The 23347-nt window shown below is 45.4% G+C and overlaps 1 protein-coding gene across 1 annotated transcript in view; it reads left to right on the forward strand.

Annotated features, from left to right (window-relative positions):
• The window catches only part of COG3 (component of oligomeric golgi complex 3), a 343588-nt gene that overhangs the window by 88201 nt on the left and 232040 nt on the right, over positions 1 to 23347 (forward strand). The window contains exons 5-7 of the mRNA XM_085621830.1: positions 91 to 165; positions 2638 to 2730; positions 22705 to 22830. Coding sequence (XP_085477956.1) covers positions 91 to 165; positions 2638 to 2730; positions 22705 to 22830 — 294 coding nt within the window. The remainder of the gene's footprint in view (positions 1 to 90; positions 166 to 2637; positions 2731 to 22704; positions 22831 to 23347) is intronic.

Consider the following 23347-nt stretch of genomic DNA (forward strand, 5'->3'; position numbering starts at 1 on the left):
GTAATTGATACAATGCATGGCTTAGTTGAGGCTGTTATAGCTGTAATAACTCAACATTAACCCCTACTTTCTTATCTTGTTTTTTCACAGTCCGAGCTCGTTGATTTGGCTGAAAGCATTCAACAGAAACTTTCATATTTTAATGAATTAGAAACTATAAACACTGTAAGTTTAAAATGTAATGTGTCACATATTGCATATTGTCAACATACTAGCACCTCAGTGCGAAATTAAGAGTAGTGTAAGATGCCTCATTCTTCAGAGTTTTCAGACGTACTCTTCTTCCAAAGAGGTTTGCTTGTATAATGTGTAGTTGAGGGGTGTTTTCTGTCTTGCTTGTTCCCTAGTCCACAAACACCTCCTAAGGGAATGTTGTGGCGCTTAGTAAAATGATGTAGATGTTCACTGCTGTCTGACCACAGATACCCAATATTGTACTTAGGTGTTTCAGTGTCAGTCTTAATCGTCCCAAACCATATGTGCAAGTTATTTATGAGTTGCAATCCTGCTCTCTAATCCGCAGTAATCCATGAGGTCACCCTTCCCTGAAACTGAACTCTTGAGTCTTTGTGCCCCTGAGTAGATGGTTTGGTGGCTCATTGAGATTGTGCGATGAAGAAGTGCGTAAGGATCTCTTTCTTATATGCAGATTTCCCATTGCTGGAGCAAGGAAGAACCCATCGGAGTGATTTCCAGCATTGTATCCACTCTGTTGATGGAGAGTACATCAGAGCTGTACATATGCAGCAGAGACGACAACATACGTCCTACTCGGACACACTCATCATAAACACCAGTTGCTATTAGAATGTTCAAGATTATTAACCCTTTTGATTGCTATAACACATTGTTGTATTACGATTTTTTTATTTTGCAGAGTGATTTATGACACCCTAGCATTGCCTGAAAGTGCTAAGGAGTGACAGGGGAGATGAAAAGAGGGCCAAGAGAAAAGCAAAGAGGGGACACAGTAGAGAGCAAATTGAAGATGCCTTGTAGATGTAGGTGTCTTTAACAAAATGCTAATATCTCTTCGGAATGGTCAGTGGTACTTTGTGGGTAGCTGACCTTGGGGGTTTAATCGATAGGCAGGCAGATGAAGAGAGAGCAGGAAATTTAATTGGAAGGCGGAAGAGAGGCCAGGAGGGACCAGGAGATGGCAGAAGTGTGGGTAACAGTGAAATAAATCCAGCCATCAAATAAAGTACAGCATGCTGTTGGAGAGATGTTTGAGCAGGAGATAACTTGGGGCTAACGCTACCCGACATTGTCTTCTTTTCTACCCATCATGCATGCAGGATGTCTTCAAAGATAGATTTATATGTGGACACAGTGCCACAAGGGCATAATAGCTTCTTTTCTCTCTTCTATTGGTTTCTGGGAAGATGAGAGATCGAGTTTGGTCAGGAGCATTCCTCATGATGTTGAAGGCCTGGGCTGTAGCTCCTGCCTAACTTAGGTTTTTCTGGAGTAGTATTTCAATATTACAGGCCTTACATTATGCTGTGTCGTAGATGCAGAAAGTCGGTGCCTACATGTTCATTCTAGGGTTTTATGGAGCAGTGTCCTTTGGGATTGTTTTAATAGAGAGTCATTTTCCTTATACTGGCCTGTGTTATACATACAGGGTAGCACTGATAGGCTACATCTGACAGGTAATAGCAGGCGAGGTCAGGGAATGTGTCTATGGTATAGTGCCTGTTTGAGTACTGTGATTCTATCTATCAGTTACTCTCCTGACAGTCTCTTCTTTTCCCCTTGACTAGCTATTGTAAAGGGTAAGAAAAATGTTCTGTGTCTCAGAAATGTTTATGTAGTTTCCACAGTGACAGGTTGGCAACCTACACATTACTACTCCTGAATGTTTCAGTAGACAGAATTGTGTGCAGTTTGCACCCATTCATAAGTAGACATATCACATTAATACAGATGAGAATTTAAAGCAATCATTTTCAAATCTATACTAATACACGATCTACACGAGATGCTGACATCAGAGTGGACAACATTAGTGTATGTGTTTTCTTATAGAGCTGCACTCCGACAGCAAAATCCTTAATGTGATGCAAGAGACAGTAAACCTGTCTAACTTGATGTGGAGGACCAATTTGCATTCACGTTGTCCCAAAACCAGGGAGTGATGATTGAGCACTAAAGACCAGGGTTTATTGTTTAGCACTAAGCTGCAGGGCAGTACTTTGTCACAGAACCCCATGCTACCACAGGTCAATGTTGTTGACATTTTGGGCCACTGCTTACTAAATAACCTTGAATTATTGAACAGTCACTCATTTATTTGAATCAGTCTCTTTACTTCATACTTGCCCAGGGATTCTCCGTTTTAAAGATTCCACTCATGCTTGTAAATACTACAAAGACATTAAAAGGGCGGGTCTTCGCTTAGCTGTATTTCACACCACACTATAAAAACCTTTACATTTAAGAAGCCACAGGTTTTAAGCAATACTTGATGTTTAAAGGAAGCCTTCATTGTGTTCTGTATTTTAATAAGACTAAGAACTTTATATTTATGTGCATTGTCTGATTTTCTGACAAAGCATAATACACACTAAATTAAAGTCTTTTATAACGATTTCTATTTATTAATTTGTAACAGTACTTTGCTTTTTTTCATAGAAACTAAATTCTCCCACATTGTCTGTGAATAGTGAAGGGTTTATCCCAATGCTGGCAAAGCTGGATGACTGTATAATGTATATTTCATCACATGTAAGTAATCCTGAACAATGCACTTTTAATTGTCTGACATATGTTAATGATATTTTTACGTGGATAAATTAACAGTTTATAGACTTGACCTAGTTCTGATTTTAATATTAAGTACTGCCACACTGTTTAGTATTTGAAATCTGAAGGGGTTACCCAACAGCCATCGTATGTTTATGATGATTCCTTACCCTTCGTATAATTGCAGTAGGATTTCATCAGAGAAAAACGCAGAGAGCGCAGCCCCTGCGAGCAGATTGCAGAGCCAGCCTTCGACGTAGTATCCTGCATCCATGAATTAATGAATGTTTTTTATGTAGCGCACAGCTACTCTGAGTGTGTCCCGGCGCTCAGCATAGAAGAACAGGTGGTAAGGTGCGAAGCCCCAAAAGTATACCCAGTCCTAAAGCTTAAAAAGATGTGTCTTTAGGGGCTTATTGAAGGGTCCTTCCTCAGTTATTAATCTCACATGAGCAGGCAGCTGGTTCTTCATACTTGCTGCTCTTACCATAATGGAGGACCCCCCTCTCCGATGTTTTCGGAAGCAGAGGATTGTTAACAGGCCAGCGCTAGTAGATGGTAACAATCTTCCTAGTCTGTACTCCTTGATCCTCTCATTTAAGTAAGCCGAGCCTCTTTTGTAGAGGGCTCTGTGGGCCAGAGTCCTAGTTTTGAACATTATACACTTGTGGACTTGTGGTAAATAAAATTCCTTTACCGGGACTGAATTTGATACAGAAACATTATAAAATAGCTCAGTAAAATGAGAGGCAGAATCCGTGATATTAGAGTTTCGGAATGGGCTTTATTCCAGTGATCGATTATAATCGGATGCTCCAAGTTCCATCACCACGGGGGTTCAGGAAGTGAAGTACATACTTTATTGACAAGAAGTAACTTTTATAGTACATACATTACAATGAAGTGAATACAGTAGGCGTAACAATTGATAAGGAAATTGACGTTTTGTCTGCGTAACCGAAAATGGGTGTAATAAAGAGTAAAAAGGAACATAATTGGTTATGATGTCATACATAGGTGGATCTATAAGATAATACTTGGCCTAGATGCGCGCGCAGCAGCATGACGTGTAATTGACGTGTAACTAGGGGGTGAAGGGGACTTGACATTTAGCTCCACATGTGGAGACGAAAAGTCTGGGGGGTCAAGTCAACCTAATCCCAAATCATATCTAACATCCTATGTTTAAAGAACTATGTTATCCAAGAAAGAAGGACTCTCGGACAGAATCTATTCTATACTGACTGTGCGTGCGTGTACAAGCGTCTAAGTGTCTACACTGAATGCGAGGGGGTAGGAATATTCCATGGTAACAGGGCTATGAATTACTTGCATGAGGACAGAGAAGCCGGGCCTTTTGCTCGGTAACTGGAAGAATGTTTACTTAAACTACTAGGCAGGAATGCATCGGCTGAGGGGGAAGCAGATAATTCGAAGGTGAAATACAGTTCTTGGCAGAGAATAGGTTGATGTCAGGCTTCGTGAGCCGCGTAGAGAATGAGACAAAGTTCATGGTCACAGATGCAGGCTCAGACTGGAGCTTTCAGAGGCAGAAAGCAAGAAGAGTTTTGATGACAGAATCAGGGCCTACTTGCCTAGACTGTAAAATGGCATAAGTGAACCATACAAAGCCGGTGGCCTTTCATATTTAGGAATGGAATATCCGGCCTGTTCATGGCGGATCTGACAGAGGACATGTTGACGGTGGACGCACATGTATTTGCGTCTTCATAACTGGAACTGGAGGGAACATACATGTACTTGTGACATGCACATAGAACCGTTGGGGTCCAAGATAGGGGACATAACTGACCAGAAAAATCCATATTTCCACATTCCCTCCTTGTCCCCTACTTGCCCTTCAAGAGATATCAATCTTCATCAATCCATTGATCTGTTCATATAGCATCATTTGTTCTTCTTTCTTCTTCCGTGACGAATGAAATCTTGGTGGTGGAATACACGATGTGGCACACAGACCACAGATCGCTGGTCCACATTGTAGACATAGACAGCAACTGAATAGTATGAGAAGGCCAATACCTAGGAAGGATAAAACTCTCCATCCCCAGGCTGATATCACATTCCAAAACCAACTGGACCAAGTCCAAGTGCCTGGGTTCTGGTGTATCTGGCTTACAATCTTATGAAGGCGAGTGATGGCTTTATATACAGATGGCGAATTTTCTGGTATGAATACGCAGCAGCTTGATCCGATGACCCTACAAGCTCCGCCCCTATCAGCCAAGATGACGTCAAGGACAAGACGATTTTGAAGCACAACAATCCGCATAGCAGACTGCTCTTCCGTTAAATTGCCTAAGGCGGAAATAGTTTCATTCACTACTGCTTCAAGGGTTCTAGTTAATCTACGTATCAGCTTACTATTGGTAACAGTACCTATATAGGGAAAGATGCCTTTATTAAAATCTACATACTTGTCCCATGCTGTCTCAGTGTAATCGACAATGGGGAGATCTCTCCGCTCTCTGTTGTGTACTAAATGAATATTTCTGTAGTAATCAGGAGGAGCTAGGAAAACAGGTGGCAAAAGGAATGCAATGTAGCAGGTACCATCCCAATCTAGAGGTAAACGCATATATGCAGTCTGACCACATACAAAGTAGGAGTGGCGAGAAGCTCTAAATGAAGATTTGCCTTGATCACTGAATTCTACTATAGTATTGCATTTACTATGGCCCATATGTATGGAACCAACCTTTCTTACACACAATTCACCCTTCGCTGGGAATACTGACATGGTGGGTAAGACTAGTTCAACTTCGGACACGACATTTAGAATCATGAGATTAGGTGTAAAATTACCTAATCCATATACTTCATTTTCTAGATCAGTTCCTGTTCTTTTGGGGCGACCCTCCTTGTCAGGGTAGCAGACCTTGAGTAAAACTAGGTTCAGGTTTCCCCATACCCAATGATCTTGGTAAACTGCTGTGTCTGAGTCTATGGAATTGATTAAACTGAACCATGCTCCACAGGAGCCATTATGTGTAAATGGATGTGGAAAGAAAGGCAGGACTCCTTCATAATTCTGATAGGGAGGGAGTCGGCCACACACCCAGCAATTAGTGGCATTAGTAGTCTGATGGGAATGATGTAACATACTAATGAAAGTGTTATTGCGCAGCGCAAGTCTATAAGACAATTCATGCGGAGGTAAGTCACTAAAAGAATGTTCAGCAGCAACATTATAAACATGTCTAGAAATAGGGTAATATATGTGCAACAACATACTTGTAATAATTATTAAAAGACTCAATAAAAACAGAATTAATAATGTCACTATGCAGTGGCTACGCAGTGATTTACAATACGCCTGTCGTTTCAACATTTTCCGGGTATTTTCCCTACTCAGGTCCAAGGGATACATGTCATAGACAATTCAACCGCTTCACCTTGGAGAGGACTTAAACAATCAAATTGCTCGACTTGTTGGGCCTAAGCTTTACTTTATAGAGTTCGGTTTCAGTTTTTTCAACCAAAGGAAGTTTTGAATCAGTCTGTGAGGGAGTGCAGGGCACAATGTCTATATTCGAGGGTAGTCCATGAAATTTCTTGATATGACTTGAATGAATCCAGCCCTTGCGGCCCTCGATCTTCAAGGCTGTCCTTGTGGTCAGCAGGACCAACTTGGGTGTCTTCCACCTGGGCTCCAGCTGAGTCTTTCGGTCGAAATTCCTCACAAAGACAAGATCACCCGGAACAACGTCATGGGGTTTCACCTCAGTGTTGTCGGGAAAGGCTGCAGCTACCTGTGAACGACAAGATTGTAGTGCAGACATCAAGGAAGCCAAGTAATCTGTCAGCATATTACAGTCAACATCAGTTATCTTGCGTGGTATAGGCGTCCCCCACATATTTGGTGGTCTGCCGAAGATCACCTCATACGGGGATAGCCCTGTTCGTGAGTGTGCTACCATTCTCATGTAAAAGAGTGCAACTGGTAACGCTACTACCCAGTCGACACCTTTCTCTCTGCATATTTTGGACATTCTGATTTTCAGTATCTGGTTATGTCTTTCTACGAGACCTGCTGCCTCGGGGTGTCGGACACAGTGGAATTTCCACTGATAACCTAACAGAAGTGAAACGTGTTTCATTAATTCGGATGAGAACGGCTGGCCGTTATCTGAGTGAACAACACGTGGTAAACCGTATCGTGGGAAGAATTCTCGAACCAACTGTTTGGCAGTAGTCGGGGCAGTGTAATCTGAAACCGGGTACGCCTCTGTCCAACGGGACAGAGCGCAGACAACTACGAGAACATATTTGAATCCTCGACATCGTTCCATCTGGATGTAATCCATCTGGAGTACTTCAAAAGGGTGATTAGGAGGATGAAATCCACCCTGTTCTACGGGAACGCTTTTTCCTGGGTTGAACTGACAACAGATCATACAGGTACGGACCTTTTGTTTGGCTGCTGCTCGTAAATGTTTATTGAACCAAATGTGTTGAATGCTGTCTAGCATAGCTTTTTCTCCTAGATGTGCTGGACTATGTATAGTGTTAATTATAACTTGGACCATTGAATCAGGAAGGAACCATACAGACTTTTCCTTCATCATCCATCCTTGGTCCGTTTGAATCCCTCCTAATTCAGTCCATTTCTTTATTTCGTCTGGTGTAGCATGTGTCTGTATGTCAATTACGTCAAGAGTAGGATCTTTAACTGTCATACAATGTGTCGGTGTCGGGACTATTGTCTTTGTCATGTCGGGGGTTTGAGTTTGAGCAGTCTGTTTAGCTGTTTTGTCGGCTAGATCATTGCCTTGGGAAATGATATCAGTAACCTTCGTATGAGCCTTACATTTCATAATTGATATTTTAGTGGGTAGATGTATTGCATCTAATAAGGCATGAATGAGGGGTCCGTGCTGAATGTGGGCACCGTGGGAAGTTAAATAACCTCTCTCTCGCCACAGCACGCCGAAGTCATGTACAACTCCGAATGCATAACGTGAATCAGTGTATATGTTGACTTTTTTATTCGTGGCTTGAATACAGGCTTGTGTCAGAGCGATGAGCTCTGCGGCTTGAGCTGACAAAGTATTTATACGATTAGTTTCAATGACTTCAGTATCTGTGGTGACTGCGTAAGCAGCCACTAACTCTCCTGTACTTGTTCTCATACATGAACCATCTACATACAATGTCAGGTCTGGATCTGACAATGGGACATCGGTTAAGTCTTGTCTGGGTTTTGTCGTTATAGTAATAACTTCAATACAGTCGTGAGCTAGTGGGTCTGTTCCGATTACAGGTAAAAGTGTGGCAGGATTCAATGTGTTACAGCGTCTGATTTCTATATGTGGCTGAAACAATGTAAGTTCGTACCCTGTAAGTCGCGCTATAGTCAAGTGTTGTGTTTGCGTTCTATTCACAAGAACCTCTACTGCATGTGGTACTTGAACTGTCAATGGATGTCCTAACACTATAGCATCGCTTTGTCTGATTGCTAAAGCTGTCGCTGCTACTGATTTCAGGCATGCAGGCAAAGCCTGAGCTACGGGATCTAATGTACTAGAAAAATAAGCACATGGTTTGTGTGCTCCTGCTTGTTCCTGTGTGAGTACTGACAAGGCAGTACCTTCGCGTTCTGTAACAAAGAGTGTAAACTGTTTTCTGTAACATGGTGTTGCTAAGACAGGTGCTTGACATAAAGCTTTCTTTAGGCTTTCAAAAGCTTGTGTATGTTCCTGAGTCCAAGGGAGAACAGTCGATGTGGCTGCCTCCTGTGTGGTTAACTGAATGAGTGGTTTTGCTAGAAATGCATACTGAGGGATCCACTGCCTACAATATGAAGTGAGGCCTATGAAAGCTCGTACCTCCTTTTGTGTCTTGGGTATTGACATGTTAGCTATTAACTGAATGCGGTCGGGTGTAAGCTGCCTTCCCTCCTTGGACAGCGAGTGTCCAAGATAAACAACTCGCTGGACACAGAATTGCAGCTTAGAAGGGGACACCTTGTGCCCCTTTTCGGCTAGAAATTGTAAAACTGTCAGTGATGCTTTTTCACATTCCGGTTCGCTTCTTGCGGTGATCAGCAGATCATCGACATATTGAAGCAAGGCAGTGTTAACTGGCATGTGGATACTGTCAAGTTCTCGTTTCAGTGCTTGGCTATAGATGCTGGGGCTTTCTGTAAATCCTTGAGGTGCGCGTGAGAATTTAAAGCTACGCCCATTTAAACTAAATCCGAACAAATATTGGCTTTCCGGATCTATTGGGACGCTGAAGAAGGCATTCTTGAGATCGATTACAGTAAAGAATGTTGCTTCGGAATCAATAGCTGTCAGTAATGATGAGATATCTGGGACCACAGGAAATTGTGGCACAATGCATTTGTTTAACTCGCGCAGATCAATAACCAATCGATATACTGGCGGGGCTGTAGGATCTGTTCGTTTAAGAATAGGAATTATCGGTGAATTACATACATTGGAGTCTGTTTCTACAACTACTCCTTGGGCAATAAGCTCGTCAATGATTTGTAGTAAAGCCACTACAGCATCTGGTGGTAACTTGTATTGTCGCATTCGTGGTAGCACCACTCCTGCCTTTAATGTGACTCGATATGGTGTAATATTCATGCAACCAACATCAGTAGGGCCTTGTGCCCATAGACGTGTAGGTAAAGTCTGCAGTCGGGGATCCATGTCTCTAGACACATAGTGACCTTTAAAATCACGTAAAAACAACCTTACTCCTTCCGGAGAACAACATATTATGGCTCCTAGAGCTTTCAGGGTCTTTATTCCTAACAAGTTTTCTGGACATGATTTAGTAAGCAATAAATCTGTAGTTCGGGTCAGAGGTCCTATCGTAAGTGGAAGAGGCTGTGATACTTCATTAACAATAAGTTTTCCTGAAAAACCAAGGGAAATATTCTGAGAGCCTGAGAGGGGTGCCCCTGGAACTTCACTACGTTTTATAGTTGTTCGACTTGCCCCTGTATCGAGTAAAAATTTTCTATCTTGACCTAATAATTCACTATGTACATAAGGTCCTTCTTGGTCTACAGGAATCTCGATAAGGGGTAAGTCAACTTCCCTCTCTAGGCTAGTTCATGCGTAACGCTGATACTCAGGATATTCATACTGTGCGGTCTGATACATTTGTCGTGTAGTGGTTTGTGTGGCAGCAGCAGGCAACGGTGGTGCAGCTGGCACAAACTGTATTGGCTGTTGTGCGGCTGGCATGGCCTGGGCATGCTGCATAGCTCCTTGTTCATTCTGATCTTGTCTGAGTGGCCGTGATCTTTCTTGTGTTTTACCTATGGCGATATTATGTTTTAAAACTGGACAATCGTGTACGTAATGACCTGGCTTTTTACAATAATTGCATGTCCCTTTTATAGGTCCTGCTGAATCGGAATGTGTCATACCCTTTTTATGTCCTTCAGCTGGAACTGTCTGGGAAACTAGCATTTTCATTTTCGTGTCTTTCATACGTCTGTGTTCATGTTCTTGTTCCTCTCTAATTCTATTGTGATGATACTGTAACATTTGTAACATTTGTGATGGAGTGTTACCTTGCCAGGTACTCTCGAATTTTAATACTCTATTCTTTACTGGGGGCAGGGCATTTTCCACTAATTTTGTTACAAACAGATGCGGGTATGATTCGCTACTTGCTTTTATGCCACTATTTATACCAAAACATTTCTCGAATCGGGCATAGTAATCACTAGTGTCTTCATCTTGCTTCTGTTTACAGGCTGAAATTGTACCCCAATCTTCCTTTTTCGTAGTTAATAAACGTGGCAGTACCTGTACTAATAAACCTGGTAATGCTTTAGTTTTGTCCCCAAGCCCCGAACCTGGACCTCGGGCCTTTTCTTCTGCTTCTAATGCTGACCATTCTATCTTTTGGTCTCCTACCTCCCACTCTTTTTCCTTGAGTTTTTCATAAATGCCAGCAGGCATCAACACCTTTAATATTGTCATAATGTCGGGGTAGGTATACTCTCCCATGAGTAACATGTCTTTAATTTCTCGGTGAAAACCCGCTGGATCTTTGTCATGACTGGGTACCACTTTCTTCATTTGCAACAATTCTATTTTTGATATGGGCGTATATACAAATACGCGCCTAAACTCGTTGTCCTCACCTTTTATTGGGTGCACTTCTCGTAAGGGATTCTGTCTATCCATGTGATACGTGGTTCTTTCCTTGACAGGCAATGAGACATGCTCTGAGCATACAAAAAGAATATACTGCTTTCTTGACTCTAGAATTTCTTTAATTAATTTAGTACCTGGACCTCTCCATTTATTCGTAAGCAATTCAGTCAATATGTCAGGTAAGGGACCAGGGTCCGAATGCTGACTCCGATATAGTATAATGAGTTGTTGAATCATATAAATCCCAGCTAACCTCTGTTCATCTGGGGTGAGATTCAAAAATGTGCGTACTACTGTATCATCACTATATTTTCCGGGACTGTCCACCCAATGGACAGCTGCCCTGGCTAAATCTTGTTCGTCCATAGAATCGAGAAAATGATAACCCCTTCGTTCTCGGAGTAGCTTGTCGGCGGTTTGGAACGAATGCTCGTTAGACCTTATATTAATTATAGGTATTTGGAAATTCCTGTTATTATCTGGACATATCGGACGTATTGAATCAGTATGACATCTAGTCTGATTCCTATTACAAGATCTTCCTCTACCTACATAGGCTATGGTGTCCGACTGTCCCGCGGGCAGTCCTGACCCTTCTTCCTCGCTTTGTTCGAACTCGTCTGCCTCTAATCTCTCTTCGTGTAGGCGTTCTACTTCTTTACGGATCTTTCGGCACATGGCTATTATACAATTTTGCTTATCGTGTCTCCCTTCTGATATATTCTGGCTCCATCTTGTAAGAATTTGCATTACTTCCGGGTCTACCCCTGGTCGGTCTACATTTCTGATCACACAGTTTACGAGGAAACGTAACAGTTCCCCCTGTATCTCTACTTTCTGGTATTCCATAGCTCTGTAAATACATTCTGGATCTCGCCCTGTTTGGACAAAATGGTATATATTATCTAGATGCGCAGTCATTCCTGGTAACTTCGCTAAATACACTGCGGCTCGTCTGATACGCAAGGATGCCAGGATCATTTCGTCCTCTATACCGGGCACCGGGTCATATCTACAATCTACAAGAAGTTCTTTAAGCGCACGGGCACTTACGAATTTGGGTGTACGTGAATGCGCTGACTCTTGAAAAGTAAGTTTATTTATTCTAGGTGGCGTAGAAAAAATATTGGTAGCACCTCCCGTGGCCCCATCTGGGGCGTCGGGTGTGAAAGGATTCGTCGAACGTGACACAGCAACTATAGGTGTGGACACAGCTATAGAAGTACCTGTAGGAACAGATGCAGAAACAGATGTGCTTGCCGGAACTTGTGACTCGATTTGTTGCTGTAGGGATACGGGTGCTGGATCTTGGCGTGAGACCTCCCTGGTATGCGGTCTATGCGGGTCGGAATTAGCATACTCGGGAGCTGCGTCATCGAAATATGAGGAAAGAAAAACATCTTCTGCGGTTCTAGGATGCCCCTTAGGATGTACCTTGATTGGGAATAATGGGGGTGGCAAGTCTTTCGGTATCTCTGGAGTAGCCTTAGGTAATCCTTCGGCCAGAAGGGGATACATGCCATTCATGAGGGCATTTCTTTGTCTGTCTACTTGTTCTGATTTCACTCGGATACCTTCCTCAATTAATAGATTTTCTCGATCTTTGTTTGAACTCTCTTTACTTTTCTCTTCCTGTCTACGTGCTTTTTCCGTACGTCTATGAGATTCTTTACGCCATAACTCGACGGCGTCCTTCTGTGACTGTCTGACTTTCCTTTTCCATAATTCTTCCTCGACTTTCATGATGCACTCTGCATCCCAGGTTCCCGCTGCGGGCCACCTCTGACTTTCTGGTAATCCCTTGGTGTAGTCTACCCATAAATCAAGAAATAATATAGCGTCTAAGCCATGTTTGTGATACATGAAGTGCCCTGGAGTGTCCCTAGGAGGAATAGGGACGGCTTCTTCGAGTACCCCTTTTCTAGTAGTGATCTGTCTTAATTTCGAAAAGAGCGGCATATTGACAACTGATCTGACACTTAATCTTGAACACACTTAATACGAAAACACAATAATGAACAACCATTCACACCACAATATGCAGGACGTTTAACACATTAAACATTAAACATTAAACCTTTTTTAACCTTTAAAATAAACAACAATGATGATCGTCTGCATAACTAATCACCAAGCATAACTCTTGACACTAACTAGATACTTCGGAATACTTGGTATACTGCTAAACAGTACAGATACACTGCTAAAACAGTGCAGACCGGATTTGTGTACCCAAACCCGTCTTGACCGGCACAACCTATGTGCACGTCAGAAATGCCTCCCCAGTAATGGTACTCACCGGGTAGCTTCGGAAACAGAAGGCCTCGGTAACTTGAACTTGAACCGGACTGGACTCGACTCGACTCGTCGGAAACTGGGCTTGACTTCGAACTGGTGGGTCTCTGTATACCTCGGATCTTGCTCTCTCAGCTAGGCTCTGGTCGGGATACTTCGCACTTCTCACCGCCTCGTCTGGGTGTTGATCGCAGTCTCAGTCGCCCCCGCTTGACCGGAGGGAGATACAGGAAATCCTGCTGGTACGCGTAATTGTCCGTCCAGCTGTGGCAGGAGACCGGGCCTGCAACTCACCGCCGGCGCGTGAGATGAGAAAGTGTCCCTGTTCGGGCGCCATCATGTGGTAAATAAAATTCCTTTACCGGGACTGAATTTGATACAGAAACATTATAAAATAGCTCAGTAAAATGAGAGGCAGAATCCGTGATATTAGAGTTTCGGAATGGGCTTTATTCCAGTGATCGATTATAATCGGATGCTCCAAGTTCCATCACCACGGGGGTTCAGGAAGTGAAGTACATACTTTATTGACAAGAAGTAACTTTTATAGTACATACATTACAATGAAGTGAATACAGTAGGCGTAACAATTGATAAGGAAATTGACGTTTTGTCTGCGTAACCGAAAATGGGTGTAATAAAGAGTAAAAAGGAACATAATTGGTTATGATGTCATACATAGGTGGATCTATAAGATAATACTTGGCCTAGATGCGCGCGCAGCAGCATGACGTGTAATTGACGTGTAACTAGGGGGTGAAGGGGACTTGACATTTAGCTCCACATGTGGAGACGAAAAGTCTGGGGGGTCAAGTCAACCTAATCCCAAATCATATCTAACATCCTATGTTTAAAGAACTATGTTATCCAAGAAAGAAGGACTCTCGGACAGAATCTATTCTATACTGACTGTGCGTGCGTGTACAAGCGTCTAAGTGTCTACACTGAATGCGAGGGGGTAGGAATATTCCATGGTAACAGGGCTATGAATTACTTGCATGAGGACAGAGAAGCCGGGCCTTTTGCTCGGTAACTGGAAGAATGTTTACTTAAACTACTAGGCAGGAATGCATCGGCTGAGGGGGAAGCAGATAATTCGAAGGTGAAATACAGTTCTTGGCAGAGAATAGGCTGATGTCAGGCTTCGTGAGCCGCGTAGAGAATGAGACAAAGTTCATGGTCACAGATGCAGGCTCAGACTGGAGCTTTCAGAGGCAGAAAGCAAGAAGAGTTTTGATGACAGAATCAGGGCCTACTTGCCTAGACTGTAAAATGGCATAAGTGAACCATACAAAGCCGGTGGCCTTTCATATTTAGGAATGGAATATCCGGCCTGTTCATGGCGGATCTGACAGAGGACATGTTGACGGTGGACGCACATGTATTTGCGTCTTCATAACTGGAACTGGAGGGAACATACATGTACTTGTGACATGCACATAGAACCGTTGGGGTCCAAGATAGGGGACATAACTGACCAGAAAAATCCATATTTCCACAGACTGGAAGCCAGTGAAATTTCTCCCGGTAATGAGATACCAAGGCATATTTAGGTAACCTAAAAATAAGGTGTATTGCCATTTTCTGTATTACTTGTAGACGCTTGACTAATCGGGAAGACCCAGATAGAGAACATTTACATAATCCAATTGGGACAAGATCAATGCCCTGACCACTTGAGATTCTTGAGGGAGAAGAAACAGAAATTTTCTGAGCATGCGCAGGGTCTATGCATCCTCCTCAACGTGCGCTCCCTACACAGACATGCCGTAGAGATCTGGAACCTGATCGACAGCCTCTCGCCCGACGTCGCATTCTTCACAGAAACTTAGACCAATGCCACCTCTGGCCCAACATCGCCACCACCATCCCCGACGGATACAAGATCCAGAGAAAGGACCGCACAGGAGGAGGAGGACTCTCCATAGCACCCAAGACCCCCCTCAGATTCTACACCTCCAGCAGGAATGACCCCCTCTCCAACACAGAACACCTCTATTTCCAGATCCAGACCAACCCCAGGACCACGCTACGCAGCACCCTCATCTACAGACCCCCGGGACCCCCGGGACCTTGCACCCAGGCCGCAACCACCATTACCAGCGTCGTCGCACTACACGCCATCACCTCTACGGACTACATCCTACTCGGAGACCTGAACTTTCACCTCGACAACTGCAGCAACCCCAACTCCACCACCTCTCCAACCTTGGACTGAAGCGGATCGTCAACAACCCCACTCACAGAGCAGGACACACCCTCGACCCCATCTTCGCAGGAGGGACAAACATCCACCTCAGCCACACTACAGAGCCCCTCTGGACGGACCACCACTGCGTACACTTCACCTTCGACACCACCACAGCACCCAAGCCCGCCCCTCGCCCGCCACGATGGAACTGGAGCAAGATCACAGAGGAACACCTCAACACCACCCTCCTCCACGACCCCCCCCCTCCGCCATGACCGACCCAAAGAACTTCACTGCTGGATCTCCAACTGCGCCGACAATCTCGCACCCCTCCGCCACCCCGCCAAACAACGCCCCCTGAAGACTGCCTGGTTCACCACCGAACTCTAAGAAGCCAGACGCACCTGCAGACGCCTCGAGAAAACCTGGCGAAACAGGAAGACCACGGAAGACCTGAACAGCCACAGAAGCTCCCTGAAGGAATACCACCAGCAGATAAGAGACACCAAGCATTCCTTCATCAAGAACAAAATCCACACCAACGCAACCAACGCCAAAGAACTTTACACCGTCATACAGCAATTCACCAAACCCCCCAGCGAAGCCACGGATGTCACACCATCCCAGGAACTCTGCAACAAGCTCAGCTCCTACTTCCATCTGAAAATCAAGGCCCTCTACGACAACTTCAGCGAACAGACGCTGGACACCACCCCCCTCCTCACCACCAACAACAAGCCAACCCTCACAACCTGGAACCCCCGTCCAACACATCACCGCGACCATGAAGAACACCCACTCCGGAGCCCCCACGGACCCCTGCCCACCGCCCATCTACCACAGGGCCGCTGCCACCATCGCACCTGAACTAGGACGGACCATCGGCGCCTCCTTCAAATCCGGCATCTTCCCAGACGACTGGAAGCGGGCAGAGGTCAAACCCCTCCTCAGGAAACCCACGGCCGACCTGACTGACCTGAAAAACTGCCAGCCCATTTCTCCCCTTCGCTGCCAAAGTTGCCGGAGACTCGTGAACGCTCAGCTGACCGCTTTCATTAAAGAGAACTCCATCCTAGACTCCTCCCAGTCCGGATTCCGCAGCAACCACACCTCCTCGCCGCCACTGATATACGCATGCTACTCGACCAGGGACACACTGCAGCCCTCATCCTACTAGACCTCTCCGCAGCTTTCGACACCGTCTCACATCGCACTTTCGCAGCCAGACTTCACAACGCAGGGATACGAAGAACCGCTCTCAACTGGATCCAATCCTTTCTCTCCGGCAGAACCCAGAGGGTCAGACTCTCTCCGAACCCACAGACACCAACTGCGGAGTACCCAAAATATCCTCGCTCGGCCCCACGCTCTTCAACATCTACATAGCCCCCTCGCCACCGTCGTCAAACAGCATTGGCTCAGCATAGTGTCTTACGCCGACGACACCCAGCTCATCCTCTCTCTCACGTAGAACCCCAAAGGCACCAGATGCTGCTTCCAGGAAGGAATGAAGGACGTCGCGGCCAGAATGAAAAATAGTTGCCTGAAGCTCAACTCGGAGAAGACTGAGGTCCTCATCCTCGGACCCTCCACCTCAGCCTGGGCAACACCTGGTGGCCCTCCGCCCCCAGGACACCACCCACCCCTACAGACCGCGCACAGAACCTCGACGTCATCCTTGACTCCTCCCTCACCATGACCCGCCAGATCAACTCGTTGCCTCCACCAGTTTCAACTGCCTTCGCATCCTACGTAAGACCTTCAAATGGATACCTCCCAAATGCAGAAAGACCGTCACCCACGCACTCATTACCAGCAGACTCGACTACGGCAACACCCTCTACGCCGGAATCAACAGAACTCTTCTACACAAGCTCCAAACCATCCAGAACACCGCAGCCAGACTCGTCCTTGGGACCCCACAGCACAGACACATGACAACACCTACGAGACCTCCACTGGCTCCCCTTCGAGAAGAGAGTAACCTTCAAACACCTCACCCACGCCTACAAATCCCTCCACAACATCGGACCCAAATACCTCAACGAGAGTCTCTCCTTCCACGCACCCAAAAGGAACCTCCACTCTGCCGACCTCGCCCTGGCAGAGACCCCTCGCATCCGCAAAGACCAAGCAGGCGGAAGAGCCTTCTCCTACATCGCAGCCAAGACCTGGAACGAGCTCCCAGCTAACATCAGACACTCCCCGACCCTGCACACCTTCAGGAAGAACCTCAAGACCTGGCTCTTCGGCTGAACTGGAGCTGCACCCCCCCCCCCCCCCCCCCCCCCTCATCCCCAGCGCCTTGAGACCCTTATGGGTGAGTAGCACGCTCTATAAACCCCCTGATTGATTGATTGATAGACAAGATCTAACCACCGCAGAAACATGGGCCTTGAAAGAAAAATGGGAGTCAAACCTTACGCCCAGGTTTCTGGCCACTGCCGTGGGTGGGGGCGGAGGGGCAACCTCACTGGACCAAGCTCCAGTCCACCCAAAAGAGGGGTTTAATCCAAACAGAAGGATCTCTATTTTGTCTGGGTTGCACTGTAATTTATTAGACTGAAGCCAAATTAACAGTGTCTTCTTACAGAGAGGAAAAGGTTCTTTGGCGCTCACTGAATACCCTTGATAAGAGAGCAGGAGCTGGGTATCATCCGCATATGTACAATCTTAATGCCAAAATAATTAAACCAGTCTGGCCAGTGGACTCATATACACATTGAAAAGGTGGGGCTTGAAGAAGAGCCCTGTGGAACACCCCATTTCAATGATTTGGCTCTGGAAGAGCAAAGGTTCCGCCAGACAACCTGTTCTCGGTTCCCCAGAAAGGATCTCAGCGAGCCAAGGGCTGGCCAAAAAATCCTAGATGTTCTTATCTTTGTAATAGAATGCTGTGGTCCACCGTATCAAAAGCTGCTGACAGGTCCAACAGCAACAGAGCTACACTGAGGCTTTAATGCAGACTCAGGATTCTAAAACCTCAAGGAGCGTTGTTTCAATACTATGACGGGCTCCTAAGCCGGATTGGTATGGGTGAAGGAGACTATTATCTGTCAGAAAGGTGGTGAGCGCTCTATACACCATCTTTTCCAGAACCTTTGCTGCTGCTGGCAATAAGGAGACGGGTCTAAAGTTTGCTGGTACTTCAGGATCCGCGTTAGCCTCCTTAAGAAGGGGGGCCACGTTCGCCCTTTTCCAGAAATCAGGTATGACACCTGAATGGAGAGAACAGGTAAACCGCTCCTGATAAACTGGGACAGTATTGTCGGCTGTGGTCTTCAAGATGTGAGGGATCTACCGGGGACCCTGATCTACAAAGTGTAAACGTCTCCCTCACTTCCTCTGTCGTAGGTGGGAGAAAGCGAATCGACTTAGCTTAAGCTGAAGGTCCTGCCAGCACATTAGGGCTTGGTAACCAATTGACATATTGGCTAGGACTCGCCAACTTGACCTGGATTGTTATTATCTTTTCCTCAAAGAAATCACTGAGTCCATCACAAAAGACCTGATTGTCATCCAGTGGTGGGGGGTCATCATTTTAGGATCAAGGAATCTGGAGACTATCTTAAAGATCTTCTTCCCATTATTATTGGCCTTTATAATTCTGTGGGTATAAAATGTCATACAGGATCGTTTTAGATTTTTATGGTAGACACTAAGGGCCATTTTATATTGTATTTTAACTGCTTCCTGATAGTGTGGCCACCAGACTCTCCAATCTTTACAAGAGGCTCTTTCCTGGGCTAAGTCCTGTGTAAACCAATGGACTGAACAGGCATTCATTCTCATCTGAGGGGCCCGCATGGGTGCTACTGTATCCGCAGCCTTCCGCAGCCATATACATATGGCTAATTCATCTTCAGTGGTCTTGCCCGTGCATATTGGTATGTATTTATCGAGGGCCTTCTTGAACTCCGGCAGCGAGACCTTATTCCAAGGTCTTTTCTCCTGCGTTGAAATGGGTAATCTCGACACCCGCCCGAAGGCCCACCAAACTAACATTGTTTCTTCTGGAGCGGCCCTCTGCGTCTTTTGCTCTGCATTCTAGGGTGTGTACACGGTCAACATTGTGTACCTTGTCTGCCAATTTGCGGTGGTCTGCATGCAGCAGTGTGAAGTCTGCAGACATTATATCTGTTCTGTTTTCAAGAGACATGCCTGTTTGTTCAAGTCTTGCTCCGTTCTTCTCTACTGCCTGCAACACCGAGTCTAGTTTGGTACCCAGGGACCCAGAGGAGGCCAATGACTTCGTAGCTGCGTGGGCCTCCAGATGATTTCTCCAGAGCTGATGCTTTTCGCTGTGTTGCGGACTGGGTTCCTGAGCAGAGGCGCCCCATGGCAGGAGTATCTTTGGCAAGCAGGTGGGGGGACGAGGGGAGGGGGCACAGCTGGGCAGGATGAAATTAGTGTTCCTGGCTCAGACTGGTTGGTGTACCCAGGAGCCAGGGGGTGTGTCAGCAGTACAAGGTGCAAGGTCCTCTAGGTATCAAGACCAGTACGAAGGAAGGGCACCCGTGACATGCCCGCCAGGGGTGGCCGAGTTCATTTGAAGCACCATCAAGAGGATCCTGCTTGTGTGTGCCTTAGCAGGTGACTGGGCTCCGCAGCACGAGCAGCCCAAGGAGTTTCAGGTGGGTGTGCTAGTTCACAAGGTGCAGGAAATTACGTGATATGGGCCCGCTTGCGAGCACCAGAGAGATGGCGTCGTGAGGCCGCAGCACAAGCAGCCCCCTGCCTCTGGACAACCGCACCAGCCATGCAGTACCTTATGCACCAATGGGGAGACTGGCAACAGTGCATTGGGACTCCTGTGTCAGCTTCTGGGTAGGCCTGCTTGCAGACACCCCAGTGTTTGTCAGGGTGTCGCAGCACAAGCAGCCCGGTAGTGCAAGCAAATTGTGACTCCAGGCCTCGACGGGAATTGACACGGCAGCAGACAATCAACAAGATCACTGTACCTGTCCCCGCAGTCCCACTGGTAGGTTAGGATGTGCGACGCAGATGGCCTCTCCACAGCATCAGGAAGGAGAAGAAGGGGGAAGGCTGCTAAGCAGGCCGCTATGCCAGCATCCAGCGACCAGCGAGGATGAGCGGGCCAGCCACACACAACCCAGTGCCGTGGCGGGTGACGAGGCAAGCTGGGAGAAAGCCCCATCAGTCTGGTATATGACCGTGAAGAAGGCCAGGAGTAGGTGAAGTGGCCTTGCAACGCTTCACTACCAGATGAGCATGCAGCTGTGGTCAGGTGGAGGCTGTAGCACACTGAGCAGGGCGATCATTGTCTGCCAATCATGCACTAGGTGCAACCCAGTATAAAAGAGGATGTGCTTGCAGCGTATTCACTGGCAAACCTCCCCAGAAGGAGCACAGCCGTGGCATCAATACTGGTGGCGGGTGGCCTGGCCTGACCTCCTTCTCACTCCCCCCGTGGCACGCCACCAGCGCACAGTCAGAAGAAGGTACAGGTTACCGTAGGCAGGTGGAGCCTATCTCGTGTCCCCCACTGGGGCATTACCCAGGATGCGGCCATTACGCCATGGCCCAACATCAGGTAGGAGCAGGTGTGAGTGAAAGCCATAGTGTGGCCTCCAAGAAAACCAAAAATGTGCATGTCATAGGGGCCTGCGCTTCTACCTTGCGACATTTAGGACGCGGACATCTATTCCTGTGGCGTCCCTCTATATATCGGAGGTTTATCAGAACGGCACACATTGCCCTCTATTAGTTAACCACAATCCATGCGGCATACTTTAATTATCTTTTCAGTGATTCATCTCGTACGTAATATCAGATCGTCCATCCAGTATTGGTTTTACTAATCTATTGGTCACTCTTGAAACACATCAAATACCAGGAGGTGGTTATATCGGCGCCAACTTCCATTATTGACGTGATATATTTTAAGGTTTGTTTTTACAGAAGAAAATAATCAGATACATCTTTTCTCCGAGAATATTTAATTATTGCTCCTCAAATACACACAGTTTTGTATGGCAATTCCTGACTAAGGCGTGTTTTACGCCGAAACGCGCGTCGAAGATGCATTGTTTATTTGCCACAGTATTGTGTTTTTATATTGTATTTTTAACGAAGTGAGAATATGTGTATAGCATAGGTTTAGACCAATTATGATTGTATTAATAAACCTGTGTTTTTAATTGATTTATGTAATATGATTACAGTTTTGAATATTCATTATGAAATTTTGCATTTTTCTAGTTTGGTCGTTACATTGTCTCTATTTCTAGTATTTCAACATGAGGAATGTTGTTTATTATATTGCCTAGGAATTTATTTTTCATTGTATAGAGGCAGACGTCCCCTCACTCTGCAAGCACACGAGACGTTTCGCAGCAGCACTGCCGCACCACAGCACCTCTGCACTGGTGAGTGGAGCACTTCCACAAGGCAGGCCAGAAAAGCTGCAGGGTTCACGGGCGGTAACCCCCGCTCCAACCACCGCAGTTGCCCCGGCACTCCTCCACTCGTGTGCAGGTGGTGACCAGGCCTCACTCAGAAATATCCATGTAGGTTGGCATTCAGCTCAGTGGAGGCAGTCAATAGTGGAGGCAGCAGTCAATAGTGGACGGCTGCAGGAGCAAAATGCTGCGAATGGGAGTGTCTGATGGCTGCCGGTAACAAGGATAAGTGGTGGATAACTGGGTAGGAGTGCAGAGCCTCTTTATAGTGCTTCCGCCATCTTGGCTCAGTTAGCCACTCCCCCTTAATTTCTTCTTTTTATATTGAACAAACCATGTCCTAGGCAGAAGCCAACTTGGAATACACAAGGGATCTCCCTTTCATCCAGAGGCCTGCCTAACATGCCGCACACCATAGCTGCATCATCTTGATTTCCGATTTTTGGGATAAGATATACATGAATACTGAAGTGATATAGATGATTTTCTTTTAAAGAAGCTTTTGTATATTCATTATGCTTTTTTTAGGCAGCTTAAAGACAGTAAATTGGTAGCAGAAATGAATAGTGCTGAAGAACTAGTTGAACTTTAAAGGTTAATCAAATGCCATAAGATATCCCTCCCAGGGCATCACTTTCATTCCATTTCTGAGGGGTTTCCAAGTCTCTCCTTCAAGGTACAGACTTTCTGTGCTTTTATATACTTTTTGATTTTGAGGCTTTTAGTAAATTCAGATTCATGAATCCACGCCATCTTCAAGGTCTTCTTTATTTGGTTATGTCTATTGGAAGAATGTACAAAGTCAAAATCTCTGAAAAAAGTTACTATCAATTCAATTTTTAGTTTTCATGTAATGTTATTTTCATGTATGCCTTTCTTAACATGCAACATTATTTTGCAGCCTAATTTTAAGGATTACCCAGTGTATCTGACAAAGTTCAAACAATGCCTTTCTAGAGCTATGCATCTCATGAAGACATACACTGTGAACACACTTCATAACCTGACAAGCCAGTTAATAAAAAGGGTAAGTTTTGTGAAAATTATCTTGGCGAGCTTTCCCAGGAACCATGTCTTCCTGTTAATGTTTTCAAACTGTGATTTTATGGTAGAAATTTATATTTATCTTGTACCTTTCTACATTTGTATTGTGGGTCAGAGAGAAGGCTCAATTGCTTTGGCATGTCTCCTAAGCCGTAGCACGATCTAGCATTTAGACTGCAAAGAATTTAGAAATCTAAGAGGTCGAAAACAGTTCTGTGGGTTTCTAACTTAGCTGTGAATCAAGATAGATTTGGGTTTCTGATGTTGCTTAAATATCATAGTTCAACAGCATATGCATGCTTATTCATCTTCAAGTCATATGCCATAGAATTCACAATCTTTTATCCTAGTCATTAGACATTAGTAGGTGCAACACTGTGGTATTCAAACCATGGAATTGCCTTTCAGAAATGTTCTTGAAATAATAGCACATGGATGGGCAGAATGCCCTGTCCCTGGAAAAAAACAAAAAACAATATCTGTGTGCATTGGCACTGCTT

This window comes from Triturus cristatus, chromosome 8, assembly GCF_964204655.1.
Source record: "Triturus cristatus chromosome 8, aTriCri1.1, whole genome shotgun sequence".
Lineage (NCBI taxonomy): Eukaryota > Metazoa > Chordata > Amphibia > Caudata > Salamandridae > Triturus > Triturus cristatus.